The sequence below is a fragment of the Aptenodytes patagonicus genome, chromosome 22 (assembly GCF_965638725.1).
Source record: "Aptenodytes patagonicus chromosome 22, bAptPat1.pri.cur, whole genome shotgun sequence".
Lineage (NCBI taxonomy): Eukaryota > Metazoa > Chordata > Aves > Sphenisciformes > Spheniscidae > Aptenodytes > Aptenodytes patagonicus.
In genome coordinates this window covers 1,216,516-1,231,996 of record NC_134970.1, presented here as the reverse complement: position 1 = coordinate 1,231,996, position 15,481 = coordinate 1,216,516, and the positions used below count along the sequence as shown (strand labels likewise).

The window sequence follows — 15,481 nt, the reverse complement described above, 5'->3', positions numbered from 1 at the left end:
TTTAATTTTGCCGCAGATGGCAGTCCAAGATTAAAGCAGCAGGCTTCCCCAGGCGATCTGCTGAATGGCTCTCCTGAACCCGAGCGGTGAAGAGCCTGCTCGGAAAATGACTTTGAGTGGCTGCCCATTTTGGTTTTGTTGTTGCAGATGCTTTTATAGGTAAGAGATAATTCATACGCAAAGTGCCACCCTCCATCAGGAGGAGCGACAGCAGTTGACAATGCCATCGCAGCGCTCGTCCCCAGACCCGAACCCCTCACGGCCCCGTGCAGAAAGTAAGGAAAAGTCCACAATGTAGAGACAGAACAAAAGGGTGAAATCACGAAAGAATGAGGGAAAGAAAGAGCCAGATGCTCCAGCGTCATTTCTGAGGCTGCAAACCAGAACGAAAAGCCAGTAAAGACTTGCACCTTTTAAAGGAGTAATGAATTGTTTCCTCCTCTAGCAGGCAGTGATTTGACTTGCCACATGCCTCCTAGTAATTTCCCAGCAGGTTTAATGTTGGAACAATGGCATTCTGTTAGATATTGATTTTAAAATAACTCTTCCACACTTACTTGTAACTTTAAGAGGTGAATTACAGCCCTTAAATGTGCTCTAATGTAGCAGTGGTAAATAGTTAGATAAGGACAATCTGTTTCTGCAGGCACTGCCTGTCCAGGAGAAGGCAGAGCTCGGCTGAACCCCACCTGTCTTCCTAGTCCACAGGAAAAACATCCAGTGGTCTACCTGCGCCGAAGGAAAATATTAATAAATTCACAGTGGATGTGGTGGAATTTGACAGAAAAAAAATTTCTGTGCTGGATGTCGAAGCAGCGAGAGTGAGAGGGCAATGGATAAATGACCTAATGGTAGTTCTTCTTCAACTTCTACTGAGCCGTGATGCTCACCGTGGGATATCGCTGTGGCTGCCAGCAGCCTTCGGTGAGCCTTGAGAGGCAGCCGGGGCCGACCTACGGGTCCTCTGACTGCCAGGGTCATGCACAAAAGCACATTGCCAGAGCGCTTCTGTGGGTAGCGCAAGAAGTAGCCGCTAGGTTTGGATATCACCATTTCTGAGGCTTGCGCTGCATTAAGAATAAATAAACCTGCTACGTCCTCTGATAACGTGCTTTGGCGTCTCCGCCCCTGCGTACTTCTGCACGGACTGGAATGGAGGGTAGGAAGACAGGGCCTGCATTAAATGCAAATAGTACACAGCCTCCACTGAAACCATGCTGAATTACAGTGTTAATGTTCACTGAGAGTGCCGTGGTACCCAAGATTTAAGTCCAGCTGTAAGTGTGATGGGTGGCAGGGAAGAATTCTGGTTGACTGTTCTCTGTTTATCTTACACTTTTTTGTAGGTTTTTTTTCTTTTTTTTTTAACGAGGTGGTCCCACTACAGTGCCTGGGACACTCCTCTACAGCCTAGAAATAAGCTGCTTCAGGTCACAGGTACTCCCACATTCTGGCTTCAGCCACCCAGAATGCACAGATCCTTTAAGAAACTGCAATAAAAATGCCTCGTCTTGTTTTCCTAATATTAAAGTAGGGCAGGAGTTTCATTTCATATTCATCGGGTGCCCCACGCTAAATCCGTGCCAGGTAAGAAAGTCTAGGCAGGGATGTGAGGTACAGATGTGAGGGTGGTTGTTGGCCGCCATCCAGGTAGAGGATTAACCCCCGGCTAGAGATGCTGCAGAGGCACGGGTCGCTCAGAAACTCCCTCCGTGCTCGGCTCTGCTCCGCAGTTCACGCTGAAAACTGGTGAGGACTCTGTGGGCTGTAATCAGCTAAGAGACATAATTACTTTGGGCTAATTTGTTGCAGGGCCTTTAACTTCGCTTCCCCTTTCTCTGCTTTCCGACTGACAGTGGCTGCTCTGTCCCTTATTTTCAGCTGATCTCTGTAAACTAATTACTTTTACTGGGTCACTGCTGTTATGAAATTACCATTTTATGAGACTAAAAATAGCTCGGATCCAGTCAGCAAGCCAATCACTTCCCTTCATCTCCAATGAAAATACGTTATCTTTAATCTGTATTTCTCTGGCACTTACTGTGATGCAGGCTAGAAAGAAAGGGGAAAAAAAAACACAGAGAAACTTAGAAAAATGTCTTAAATCAGTTGCTATAGATGCATCTCTGCCAAGGTTTCCATTGGTAAATTTAGCAGTCACATTATAATTTTAGCCAGTACCATTACTTGGCCTTATTCAAAATAATTCACTTCTCACACAACGAGTTTACCTTAAAGGAAAGTTATTTTGTCTTGCGCATTAAAAATGGTGTGTTTGCACATATGTGCAATCATTACAAATATCCAAAGCCACAAAAAGCCTAAGGACAGATAAATATATTTTTTTTTTAAGAGAGAGAAAAATCGAGTGAATTCCACTTGCTCTGAGAATGAATAAAGGTGTTTTAATACTTCTGGGGTTCTGGTGAATACAAATAGCTCAAAAATGAGATGCTTGCCTGAGATTTACATCAAGATAATGAAGGGAAAAGGTTCCATCTGTAGTTTCTGATACAAAGACATTTCGCACACAATATCTGTAAATCCATTAGGAGAAGAAAATGGATACACATTTCGTATAAGATGAAGCTAGAGTCAAGAGAATGAAGGCTCAAGAAAATGGCTTCTTTGTGTAGCTCCATCAATTCATTGTTTGATTGGACTTTCTGTATATTCAATTCAAGCGGTTCTTTGGCCTGTGGATATAAGAATTGTTGACTGTGTGGGAAATGGTGAGAGTGATGAAATTTTAGCGCCTTGCTTAGAAAGGAAATATCCCACATCTCATCCATCTTTCCATCGATGATGTTAAATATGCAAAGTAGTGTTTCTATTAAAGCAATTTTTCTGATTCAGTTTAATGGCAGTTACTGAAGTACTGACACAGACAATATGATTACTGGGCCAAACGGCAATCTTTCCGGAGAAGCCGGGAATGGCAGCGCTCCAGAGATGATTTATTATTTTCCTTACTTTGCAAACTCCTCTTAGTTTGCATGAAGGAGGGTGAATGAAGGTTACTATCAGCTTGAGTGGTTTCACTACTTTGCATTGGAGAAATAACTGCAGAGAGATCTCTGTTCACACGGTAGCTGGCAGCATTTGCAGGAAACGTGGTCAGTATTCAATAAGTTCATGCTAGTCCAGCTGTCAACAGTTTGGCAGCAAGTATTTCACATGCTATTTCACTACTTAAATTTCATCCCCTTCCTTGCCCATGATTGAATACCGATAAACAAGAAAGCCCAAGAAATAAGCGAAACAAAGAAAGATGTTTCTTTCAGAGGGGTTGGTCGGGTGTCAGTTCTCCCGCGCTCTCTCTGACCCACATTTTGCAGGACCACGGGGTACCAGCTTGAACCAAGACAAACCAAAATAGACCCCTACCCCCAAATCCCTGCTCTCTAAGTACTCTGCTAATAAAAACTGTAAGAAAATTCAGATCTTGCTCCAGATCAGGCTGTTGACATAACCAGGCCAGCACATCTATTTTTTTGACTTCCTAGCGTTAACCTGGTTCCTTAAATGAATGATATAGATAGGACTGTGTTGTCCAAGTGCACTGATGTGTATCTTTCAAACTCATTGACAAGTGCAGCCGAATCTGAAAGAGGGATAGCGATCTCGAAACCATTATGTTCTTGCAAATTGTACGGGAGACAGTCAGACAGAAGATAAGATTCTCCTAGGACCACCCCGAGGGCGGTGAGCTGTGGGAGCTCAGCCTTCCTTAGGCAACAGAAAATCACACAGCATACCCCTAAGCTCAAACCAGAACAAAATCCATCGACGACCTCTGTTCCCTGGTCCGCTGTACTGCTGGTTTCTTGACACAAATGGCCCGAAGGTCTCGGTGCCGATTCCCTCCAGGGTACGCTGCAGGTTTTTCACCCTTCTCTGCTGCCAGTCTGCTCCCCAGCCGTGGCGGGGATGGGGGTGCTGACACCCAGCTCTAGGTGCCGGTGCTCGGCTCCGGCACCCCCCAGGCCGGGGCACGGTGGGGAGCCCGGCTGCGATGCTCTGCAGGGCCCTCGGGAGCCTCTCCGTGCGCCGGGATGGTGCGGGCAGATGTGGCACTTACATTTTCACAACTACAATTTTCTGCCTACGCTGCAGGTCGCAGACACTGCCCGAGAGTCAGAAACATACTGCTGTTGTCAGGTGAAATGAAAACAGCTATAAAAAGCTTAGAAAAATACGTGCTCTGGGCAAAAATGGTGTGGGGTTTGGTAGCGTGAGAGAGGTCTCGTACCGCAGCTGTGTTTGTGATGCATGCTGACGGGCAGAGAAACATGAGGCCGCCCCATCCACAACCAAATGCTATTTAAAAGTAAATAAAACCAACATGCTGGTAACAAGGTAACAAAATTTATGATAATTAAACTGTCTCTATACAGATGTAAAACTGAAGGCTATTGCGTATCAAGTCAGCTAAAAACCAAGACGGGGATGTGAATGCTAACAATGGGAACCAGCGCTGTGCTCCTCCGCCGCCTTCGGCAGCGCTTGCATTTCTGAGGTGGAGGGTCCTGGGGGTCAAAACCTCCTGCAGAACGAAGAGAGGGTGCTGGCAAAGCTAACATTTGTTGTATCGGTGTTTTAGACAGGGGCAAGAAAGAAGATGGGTAGCTGTTGGCCTCTTGAGAAAAATGTTTCTGCATTAATTGGATAGCTGATTTTGAATTAATTTTGAATAGTTGTTTCACTAATTCAGATTGATTTAAGATGCACCCAAGAATAATGCTTTCATTATAAAACCTCCTGAGCAAAATTCAAATCGTGCTAAATTAAAAACAGCCTCTGTTAAACCGGGGCTGATGAGCACAGCAGAAGGATCAGAGATGCAGGGTCAGTATCATTTAATTCCTTTGCTTTGTTTCCCACTCCAGAAGAACTGTTGTACCTACCTTCTTGGGTTGTTAACTACCTAAGGAGCTTGCAAGTCATCCTGGATTTCTCAAAACTGATTTGCACAGTAACCCCACCAAAAGCAGCACTTATTCTACTTTATGCAGTGCTTCACCTTCAAGAAGAAATGCATTTTTATTGCTTTTCATTTATGGGTCAGTCTGGAAAGTCAATTGTATCCTAAAGATACTTCGGAATCTGGAATAACAGCAGCTGACGTAGAGTACAGTAGGAGAGTTAATGGTTTCCTAATGCTAGCCTTGTTTGTTTGTTGTAAGTAAACTTTCCCGTTTATATAAATCAAGCTAATTTTTAATGTCTTAATAACATGGGAAAAGTTATCCTGCATGTTCCAAATCACTTTTATAAAGCACTCTGTCACAAGCAATGGTGGAATTCCAGTGTCAGAGAAACGTTCATTTACCTGGATTTAAATGTTTCCATGTTCAAATAAAAAAATACATACATATGTGTATAGATTTGAGTTAAAAACCATCGCGCTTTATAATTCCTTGTTTTAAATGCTGGCTGGATTTTTGAAGGCAAACGTCAGAAAATATTTAAGATACTTATAAAAGCTCTGAGCATTGCTGAAATGCAAGCAGTGAACTAGCAACCACTAACTAGGCAGTCTGATGTATTAAGAAGCACGTTAGAGACTTTGGCTGCATTTTTGGCAACATCTGTGCGATAGGAATTGCCAGTACTCTCATTAGTAACAAGATCCTTCCAAACATGCTGAAATGACTTCTGAAGAGATGAAATATTGTATGAAAATGCCAGTTTGTCAAAACTGAAAGGTTTTATGGGGAAATGAAGGGGGCCAGGGGATGTTAACCACCCACACCACATGGTGGGAGTCAGGAAGGTGGAAACGACCTGGCGCCAAAAGTTTCGTTTCTAGAGTTCATGAATTTCTGTGCCATGATGCCAGAAGAGCTGTTGCATGAGCCAAGGGCTGGTGCTGGCACCGCCGGCGCCTTGCTCCACCAGTGCTGTCCCTGCACCCGCGCAGCTGGGACCCACCACCGTCCTGACCAGCTCCAAAAAGTGCCTCTCCGAGGGGGTCCGGCCGGCGCTCTGCGGAGCTGGTCTGGCAGGAATTAGGTTTTTATGGCTCACAGTAGCAACTTCTCTTTCTAGCACAGGTTTTGGGCAAGCCAGGGGAGAGTGTTTGACTTTGGGTGCTTGGGTAAGGAAGCGCTAGGTACCTGCCGAGTGCAGTCGTAGGCAGATGGCTGTTGTCAGAGAGCACAGGTGCTCTTTGGGGTCTGCTATTATCAAGGTTTCTGAGCTTCTTGTAAGTCTGTGGTATGACACTAAACTTAGCTGATAGATTATTTGCTAGAGACACCCATTTTAATTAAAATCCTGTGACAAAAATCCCAAATCAGTAATACTAGAAGTTTAAGCTTTAAAGTTTTGACAGCATGTTATAGGTCCCTTTCCAATGAACTCTTACAAAGCCGTGTTTAAATGTATAATTTTTTAAATTCTTGTCAACTCATTAAAGGCGCTCATTCGTCTATAATTTCTGTGATTACAACAGATTGAGAACACTTTAAAGTCCTCAGGGGCACTCTGGTTTGTCTATCCATGCGTTCAGAAAGGAAGGGAAAGAGAACAAGACCAAGTCACTGCACTGACGGGAATAGAGACTTAGTTGCACTACAGGACGTTCTGCGTGTATTTCACAAAGAAGGTTTATTCTCAAGCAACACTGAACGTTGCCTTGACCCCAACTTTCCTGTCACAAAGATATAACAACATACGTGTGAATGTGCATAAGCGTGTGTAGATAGAAAGACAGGCGCAATCAGTATTAAACAGAAACCGGACAACAGAACTGTATTTTCCTGCATTTCCCCCTTGTGAAGAGGACACGCGAACAAGCCACCCAGGACAGGTGTCCCTCTGAAGCTGCTCAGACACGATGGTGGGAACCGACCAGTATGGACCAGTCAGAATATGGAAAGCTGAACCACGGGGTGGGGGAGTGCTGGGATCTAAAGCCCAGCTTCGATTTCTAAGCAAGCACTGACTTCTTTTTCAGGGTAAGGACCTTAGCTTTTGCCACACAAACTTGCAAACTTTGCTTAGATTTTAAAAAAGGAGGAAAAAAAGATCTGGTGACTATGACAAACATGTTCTACATTTTCACTTAATGAAGAAATTCAGACTTGCGGTTGTCATATGCTCAGATTCTGCGCCTTTCTGACAGCTGAATTATGTTTTTAATAATTTAAAAGTGCTACTGTGAGCCTGTTCATGTATAATAGGCACAGAGAAGTGTTTAAAATCAAAAGCAGTTTAGAGAAAAAGTGGTCACCATATTACAAGAATGAGAATTGTCTGTATCTGAATATTAAACTGTGTGAACTCTCCAGTGGGAAAACTCTTTGCAAAGTAACTATAAACTTAGTACATTGCTCTGATGTGTGGAATTAAGAGATTGCATTTGATCATAACTTCGTGACTGCCTGAAGCAGCAGCCTGTGATGCCTGCTTTCTTTGACATAACCCCGTCAGGGTGAGGGCTTGGTCATTCTGCTTACAAAGGTTTTAGTTCAGAGCAACAGAAGCTCAAATCTATAATCTCAGTAGAAACATCTGTAAGACAGAAATGAAATATAAGGGAAAAAAGTGCCCTCCAGGCTACATTTCCTTTGCTTTGATATCATTATCTTTGTACCTGTCCATGGGAATGTTTGAAATTCTACTGCAACTGCTACAGCATACTTGCATTATTTCTTAAACTCACAACTAAACACAGACAAGAAGCCCGTATCCTGCTCAATTAAGTAAAAACCAGATCATGTCCTGCAGATCACAGAGTATTTTCAGGAGTATAGTGGCCCACAATATCCATTTGAATTCAGCAAATCTATAATTTCTGGCGCGTCAAGTGAAGAAACAATGACCGACATCACGAAAAGAGACAACATATACATCAGCAACCTTGTCTAAAATCTATGGCTCGAATGAACGTCTGAAAAAAACATGAGCTCTAGTTGACAGCTCCCTTGCACTCATGTTAACTTTTCTCTCCTGCAGGAGTGCGAAACAGGACCTGCTACTCCACAGCCTTGCTCCTCCTGCACTCATTTACCATTGTGCCAAGCATTTGTCAAGTGGGTGTAAGTGCTTTTTCTGTTTTATACAACTTCACATAAGCATAAATTGCAGAAGTTGTAAGGCAAAGAACAATCAAGCCCTTAACAGTTCCAGCCCCTTTTCAAACACGCACCCAAGAAAATGCTTAGGAGTAACTGAAGTCAAGCTCCTAGTACATGCTTGCCTGCTGCTCAGTAAAAGAAAAAGTAATACTCACCCCAGTGTTGTCATGGTTACAATAGTGTACCAAAAGGAAGCAGGAATACTGGTGAATTTGCTTGCCGAGGACCCTTTCTCTGCATAAAACATCACAGTTGCAAAGATGATGATTGCCATAGTGAGAGAAAAGAGGAGAAAGCCAAGCTCGGAGGCACAGCTCTTCAAAGTGTAGCCCAAGATTCTTAAGCCTTGGGAATGGCGAGAGAACTTGAAAATCCTGAAAACCCTAAAAACCCTTAGTGTCACAAAGGCTCCGCTGACATCCTCATTGTTGGTCATCACCAAGCCAATGTAGTACGGCATGATGGCCACCACGTCAATGATGCTCATCACACTTCTAATGAATCTGTAGCGACTTGGGGCCGCAAAGAGTCTCAACAGATACTCAACCGTGAAAATCATCACGCAAGCCGTGTCCAAGCAAAAGAAAGCCACAGCATATCTTTCCCCACATGGAAGCTCCTTGTTTCCAGGCACCGTGCCACAAGGGACAGTTTCCACGACATTAGTGATCACAGAGACAGCAATAAAGAAACCGGTGACATAGTAAAAGACTAAGGCTAAGGTGCTGGTGTGGGGGTTCTCGAAGGCTCGCCACATGGTCTGTCGGAAGCTCAGGGATGGCATGGACCCTTCTTGATTGTTTTCTGAGTCATTGTCATCCATCAGCCGCTCCGCATTTTCCCGCTTTCTGTCTTTGTACTCTTCATAGCAGCAGTCCCCAATGATTTCGGGGAGGATCCCATAGAAGGCAAGCTCTTCGTCATAAGCAGAGATGCACTCGTACCTGGGATAGTGCAGCTTGCCAGTTCTATAAAAATTTAAGATGCACCTAAAGACCTCAGGGTCCCGGTCAAAGAAGTACTCCTTAGTGTCTTCGTTGAAGAAGAACTCCTTCTCGGTGCTGCCCAGGAGAGTGTCCGGGTATCTCTCCAGTGTAGTCCTCCAGGTCTGGAAACGCCTGCCACTCACATTGAGAATGATCAGCTCATCCTGCCTCTTGTTTTTCTCCGTTGGAGCCAGTGGCATGGGACAGTTGGCCACTGGCATCCATCCTATGGCGGCTGCCCTGGCAAAGGGCAACCATGCTGCTACTCCTGCTGCCATGATGACCCCAGGCCTTGTTACTGGAGAAGACAGTTAGGCTGCTCCTGAGACCTGTTGGAAGTCAGATCAGTTCCATCTAAAATACAGAACAAAATAAAAACAACACACAGTCAAGCGGGGTGTCTTGCCCCATTGTGTTAGAGTCAGATATCAGTACACACACAAGAATTTAAAACAACTGGCTTGCAGTCATCTCCCATTTGAAGAATGATGTTAAACAAGGCACATGATAATCAGCTCAGCGGGGTTATGACATTATTATAGACTGAAATTTTGAATAGCAAATGATTCCTCATTAAAAGCATTTTAAAAGTAGCATAAACACACTAATTTATATTTGCTTCCTTACAAACAAGACTAATCCATAATTCCCCAGGTGTAAGCCTCACGTGCTCATCAGTTTAACTACAGCTGTCAAGAAAGAGCTGGGAACTCCAGTGAAATCAGCTTGCAGATCACCCAATGAAATTGTATGCCATGAAAAGCCACGGCCGGACTGAGCTGGGTTTCCAGTCTTAAAAAAGTTCAATATGAAATGAATCTTGCACTAAGAACATTTTCAGTTGAAAGAAACAGAAGATCTTCTCTGTTTTCATTAGTTTTCTTCCACCTTTAGCTAGAGACCTGGCCTCAGCAGCGGTTTTTTGCTGGTCTCTTTCATTTAGAGATGGGTTTCACTCTTGTGAAATATTACATCCCTCCACCGGACTAGAGGAAAATTCTGACTTTCAGGGAAACACTGCTCAGAATATCTGAGCAACAGTCAGCTTGAATCCCAGGGGTGAAAGCTGATGGATTAAGCTACCAAGTGCCAAGAACGTCGGAACAAGGGAAGCCTCCAAAGTTGGACAACTTTCTTCCAGCAGGAAGATACCTTGATTATTTCCTAGCTAACAGAGGCAGAAGTCCTTCAGCTTAAGAACTGAAGGACTATTAGGTTGAAATGAAATATGTTCACAGCACTCTTGCTTTTTAGATGAAAAATATCCCAAGTTGTCCAGATCCTCAGCCACTGGAAGCCAGCTTTCTCTTGAAATTAGAGTAGTTACTGTGGTTCTGATCTAGCCATGAATTTTCTTTTTCTTTTTGGTCTTTGGTCAGAATTCTTACAATATTTAACTTCTGTTTTAACTTGTATTTACTTTCACTTCCCTAATGTTTTTCTAACTCTACCATAAAATGATCTGGTGAAAGGTGCCATTATCATATAAGATGCATTAGGGGCCCTATCAAAAGTTGATTTATCAATGGAAATTCCATTGATTCCACTGACTCAGGCCCTCAAAGCCTAATTATACCCTCTACATGGTATCCTTCTAGGCAGTTTTACTCTGAAGTTTTTTAATTATATGAAAGCTGCCACTCCAGCCCGTAAGGCTGCAGCATTATTGATTTCAACAGGCCATCAAAATACTGAATAAAAAATGATGGAATCAATCTGTGGTGAAAATGACTAAACTGCTCACAGAAATGCTCTTCCTCTTCAGGGCACATTAACATTCATCACCTTAATGTGGAGTATCTTTCTGTGCAATTTTACTATCTAAAGGACAGTTGAAATCCCTCGTGCAAGCATCTTACTGCTGCTGGAAGAGGTTTTGTAATTATGAAACACACAATAATCCACAGTGATGCTTATCCCAAGGAGACGCTTTGCTTATATACATGGCACTGGAGGAAACATCCCACAATATTTTCCTATAAAGAATTGTTCAATATTACTATGCACTATTTCTTCTCTCCCCCTAAAGAGGGAATTTATTGCGTTAATAGTGCCAGACTGACAGCCCTGGAGACCAGGCTCTTTCATCTGCGCGGGGAAGAGGCAGAGTGCAGCGCTGCAAACTTTCTCTGCGCTACTTCGAAAATACGCCCTGGTCTTTAGCTGAAAGGCGATCTCCAGGGACTCGGTGGGCTCAGACAGCAGAGCTGCCGATTTCTTTTAGCAGCAGTGGTGCATCTTTTAACTTTCATGAAACACTGCGTTAAGAACAGGACTGCAAAACAGGCGGCAGCAAAATGCGAACCATTTCGTTCATTAATCACCAAATATATACAGGCAAATAACCAAGAGATCAAGATCATGCATCCTGTTCCTGTTTTCCCTGCTGGTAAACTGTCTTCTTCGCTTTTTAATTTCAATTAGCGACACCACCACAGTCGTTCTACCAGGAGTGACTGGTGATGTACGGTGACCTGACCAGCTACAGTACACTGGATCCTCATCTCCCCTGATTTCTCAGGGGAATCTCGTTAGAAATCTCTTCTGTACTTTTATAACTTTGGTTGTAAATTCCAGGTTACCTACATTAGCTGCTGAGGCACTATAAATACTTCACATATAATTGTTCTAATAATGCGCTGGTAACTCATAAGTGACTTACACATTTTTAAATCAATTTTTAAAGATAAAATGAGTCCTTCCATGCTGGCAGTATATGTGGGGAAGCTATAAATAGCTGTGAAATGGACAGGAGGTTGAAGCAAAAGAGGAAGAGAGGGGTATTCTTCTGTGGAAGTTTAGTTCTCATTTCTCTGTGACAGAAATGCAGCTGGTTAAGAAAACTTAGTGCACACGGCTTGATTTTCAAAGTTGCCTTAAATCTGTCCCATTTCATCCTCAAAATACGCAAAAAGAGAGTCTTTTTCGGCTATGAATTGACTGTCTGCGAGGAAGGACCAAGAGGCAGAAGAGGTTTTGCTTTTTCTTGTCCGTGAGTCCTTGGAACTCTACCCCGCCCCAAAGTAAGACAGAAAATGGAGAGAGGTAGGACTGGATTTGTAATTCAGAGCTGCACAAACTAAGTTGAGTAAAAAAAAATATGAACTAACTAGTTTATCTACAAAATATGGAAAGAATCCTCCTTTTCTGTACGTCTGGGTTTTGGTAACTGCTAACCAGTCTTTTTAGGCTGGAAAGCAACTGGCTGGGCTCAAAATATACTGTACAGTCGACAGTCTCTTCAGCTCGCACAGCAAACAGACATACTTCAATTCTAACAAGCATATATTTAGCTATACACATATTTCTAATTTTAATTACTGTAATTTCTGTACGTAATTTGAAAGGAACCAGTTAACAAAAGATTGGTACCCTGCTGATGACGTTTAGAAGACCTGGTACACGAAATAAAATAATGTCTCCTCCTGACTTAAAAAAGTCAGCATCTATAGAGGAAAGAATCTGTTTTCTTTAGGTAATTATGAGGTCAGTGAAATGGTGCAAGGAAATTTGGTAGAAAAGCCTGTGGCATGAGCCCCCCGTCCCCCTCCCAGGACTCCCGACCCCATCTGAGTCCCTCCCTGTCCACCGCTGGCTACCGCAGGTCGTCTGCGCTGCAGCCGCTTCCTGGGCACCATGGTTTCATCCCAGTTTCAAACAAAAACCTGACAGGCACGGCTAGGTCAGTAAAGCTCTGGAGGAAAACTTTACAGAACACAGTTATTTCTATTCACCGAAAGGGTCAAGAAATAAACGATGGATTCTTGCCACGTTAGCTCCTGCCGGCAACGCCGTACTTAATAAATGTCTCTTCATAGTCTCATGAAAACAGAAACAAAACAAAAATCTCATGGTGTTCCCTTTCTGGAAGCAGACAGGGATGATTTAAAATACGACTGATAAACATACTGTGAGCTCTTGACGAGACACTGCTAATGGGAGTAAAGAGCCTTGAAATTGTTCATTCTCTCCTTTCCTGTCCTTGTTGGGTCAGGCTCAGACAGCAAAGATATATTTGCTTTAAAGCAAAATATGTCAGCCAAAGCTTTGATATCCCCTGTCAGTCACATATTCCTTCCCCTTCGCAATCACATCAGATAATAAAACTTTCTGCAAAACATTCACTCCCTCAGTCCATTGGAGAGATTTGGGAGCAAAAGCAACAGGCTTAGGATAAATGCATGCAAACTTCTCCCCTCCCTCCCAGTCAGCCCAGAGAGCCCCGCGTTTTCGGCTCGCAGCGATGCCTTACCTGGCAAGGAAAGATGCTCTCAGCGCCCAAAAGTAGGGCTAAATCTGGGGAACGGGAAGGAAGGGGGAGCAATCACTCCTCAGGATAAAAGGTGAACTGTGCTGCCTGCCTCTTGACTCCCTCTCTAAATGCAGTCAGAAGCAATCAGTAAATGTGATCATCATTGTGAAAGTATATATAGAGAGATGACTAAACAGCTTCTCCCTCATTACTGCCGAGACAGAGTCTCTCCCTGCCTCTCTCGCCTGAGCTTGCTTCGTTTTGCCCCCTCCCCTTCCAGTACTGCTTGGAGCTTTGCTCTCGCTGCCTAAGCGAGCTGGAAACGGCACCCGGGTCCTGGAGAGTCCACTCGGGTGGACGCAGCAGGGAGATGGACCCAGCTGGTCCCAGGGAGGCAAGGCTGTAAAGCGAGACTGAAGAAAGGCGGTGTGAGCTAACAGAGACACCGGCAAATGGAGTCATTAAATACACACCAGAGCCTACCCTGCATGCTAATGTGCCGGCAGTGGCAAGAGGGGGGGGGATCAAGGGGGGAAAGTATAGGATGAACTTCACTGGTCCCTCTCGGAGCTCCCTCTGTGTCCCTGACTCTTGGGCAGGCGGGGACCATGCAGGAGAGGTCCCTTCTCCTGGACGAGAAAATGAGCTATTCCTCCGGCATCACAAACCTACAAGCAACACCTTAGCCAGGGCAGGAGGCTACATTCAGGAATAAAAATAAATAATTCGGACTTAAGCCGATCTTTCCCTCTCTCCTTCTCCCCTCTTCCTTCCCACCACCTGTCCCCCTTCCCCCTCGTCCTGCTGTTCTCGCTTGCCCTGCTCCTTGGCAGCTCTTACCAGTCCTGTCTCCACACCACCTCAGCATCCCTCTTTCATCCGCGGTCAGAAGTTGGACTCCACACGCTCAGAGACCTGGCATCCTTGCTCATTTATCTGTTTGCTGGTGAATCTCCATGAAATAAATAACTATAAGCCCAAATCAGAGCAAACCAGTCATGCCCTGCTCTGCCGGGCAGCTCCTGGCAATGACTGATGCGCCGCAGCGATAGTTAGTGACTTCCATAAAGTAAGACAAATACATACATGAAATACAGGAGCTCAGCTGCCTCGCCATTGCCTCGCGTCCTTCCACAGCTCAATATCACACTTTAATCTATCGCCGGGAGTTCAGGGGCTGGAGCGGTCTGTGCGGCCACCAGATGGGAACGAGGGAGGGAAGGGAGGGAAGGAGAGCGGGAGAGGCGAGGAGCGTGAGAGAGTGCGGAGCGGGGGCGAGGACGAGGAGGGCGCGGGGGTGGGAGCGAGCCGGGGGCACTGCTCCTGCCCCTCGCCCCCCCCCCAACCCCCCCCGCGGCTGCCGGCGCGCCTCCTCCCCGCCCGCAGGTGTCCCCCCCCCCACCGGGGCCGGTCCCCCCCGCCCCGGCCCGGGGCTCCCCGCCCTCCCGGCGGCCCCCCTCACCTCCGCAGGGCGCGCCGGCCCGCCGCCTCGCCTCGCCCCGCCCGCCCGGCGCTCCCGGCCGCGGCCGCCAGCCGAGCGCCTCCGCTGCCATGCGGCTGCCGGGAGCGCGGAGCGGCGCGCCGCGGGCCGCGGGGGCGGGCGCGGGGCGGCGCGGAGCGCGCGGGCGCGGGGCGGCGGCGGAGAGCGGCGATCAGCACCGCCGGCGCGGACAGCTCCGCGGGGAGCGGCGCGGGCAGAGCCGCGGCGGGGGCCGGCGGCGGGCGGGGGCCGGCGGCGGGGGCTCCGCGCTCGGCCGGGGGGCCCGGGGCGACCGGGGCTCCCCCCGCAGACGGGCGCGCCCCCCCCCCCCCGCTCCCTCCCTCCGAGCCGCCGGCAGGTGTCACCCGGAGCGAGCGCGGCGCGGCCGGGGCAGGCGGCCCCCGCTCCCGGCGTGCGGCAGCGCCCGGGGCCTGAGGGGTGCGCGGGGCGGGAGGCGGCCGGCGGGGTGCGGGACCCCCGCTGGGGTGGCTGCAAGGCTTTCCACCGGCAAAGCCCAGCAGACGCTCCTCCAGGTGTATCGCCTCTAGCGAGAGGAAAGAAAGGCGGGGGGGGGCGGGGGGGGGGGTCCGGTGTGCCTCTGTGGATTTAAAATAGGGGAAACAGGGACTTCGCAAAGCCGTCACTAACCAGGGTCCGTTTTCCAGGTGATTCCGTGTGC

At 46.5% G+C, this 15,481-nt stretch overlaps 1 protein-coding gene across 4 annotated transcripts in view; it reads right to left on the bottom strand.

The window, feature by feature from the left end:
* Nucleotides 1–14,819, bottom strand: part of KCND3 (potassium voltage-gated channel subfamily D member 3) — a 133,807-nt gene extending 118,988 nt beyond the window's left edge. Inside the window, exons 1-3 of one of the 4 annotated variants that reach the window (XM_076357715.1) lie at nucleotides 14,163–14,231; nucleotides 13,323–13,366; nucleotides 8,240–9,424 (exon numbers count right to left, since the gene is read on the bottom strand). In XM_076357715.1, the coding sequence (XP_076213830.1) occupies nucleotides 8,240–9,348 (1,109 nt within the window). In that variant the 5' untranslated portion in view covers nucleotides 9,349–9,424; nucleotides 13,323–13,366; nucleotides 14,163–14,231. Of the gene's footprint in view, nucleotides 1–8,239; nucleotides 9,425–13,322; nucleotides 13,488–14,162; nucleotides 14,232–14,408; nucleotides 14,483–14,784 lie in introns of those variants that run through there. The other 3 variants (XM_076357716.1, XM_076357717.1, XM_076357714.1) reach the window with 3 other exon arrangements.
* Nucleotides 14,820–15,481: the final 662 nt, after the last annotated feature.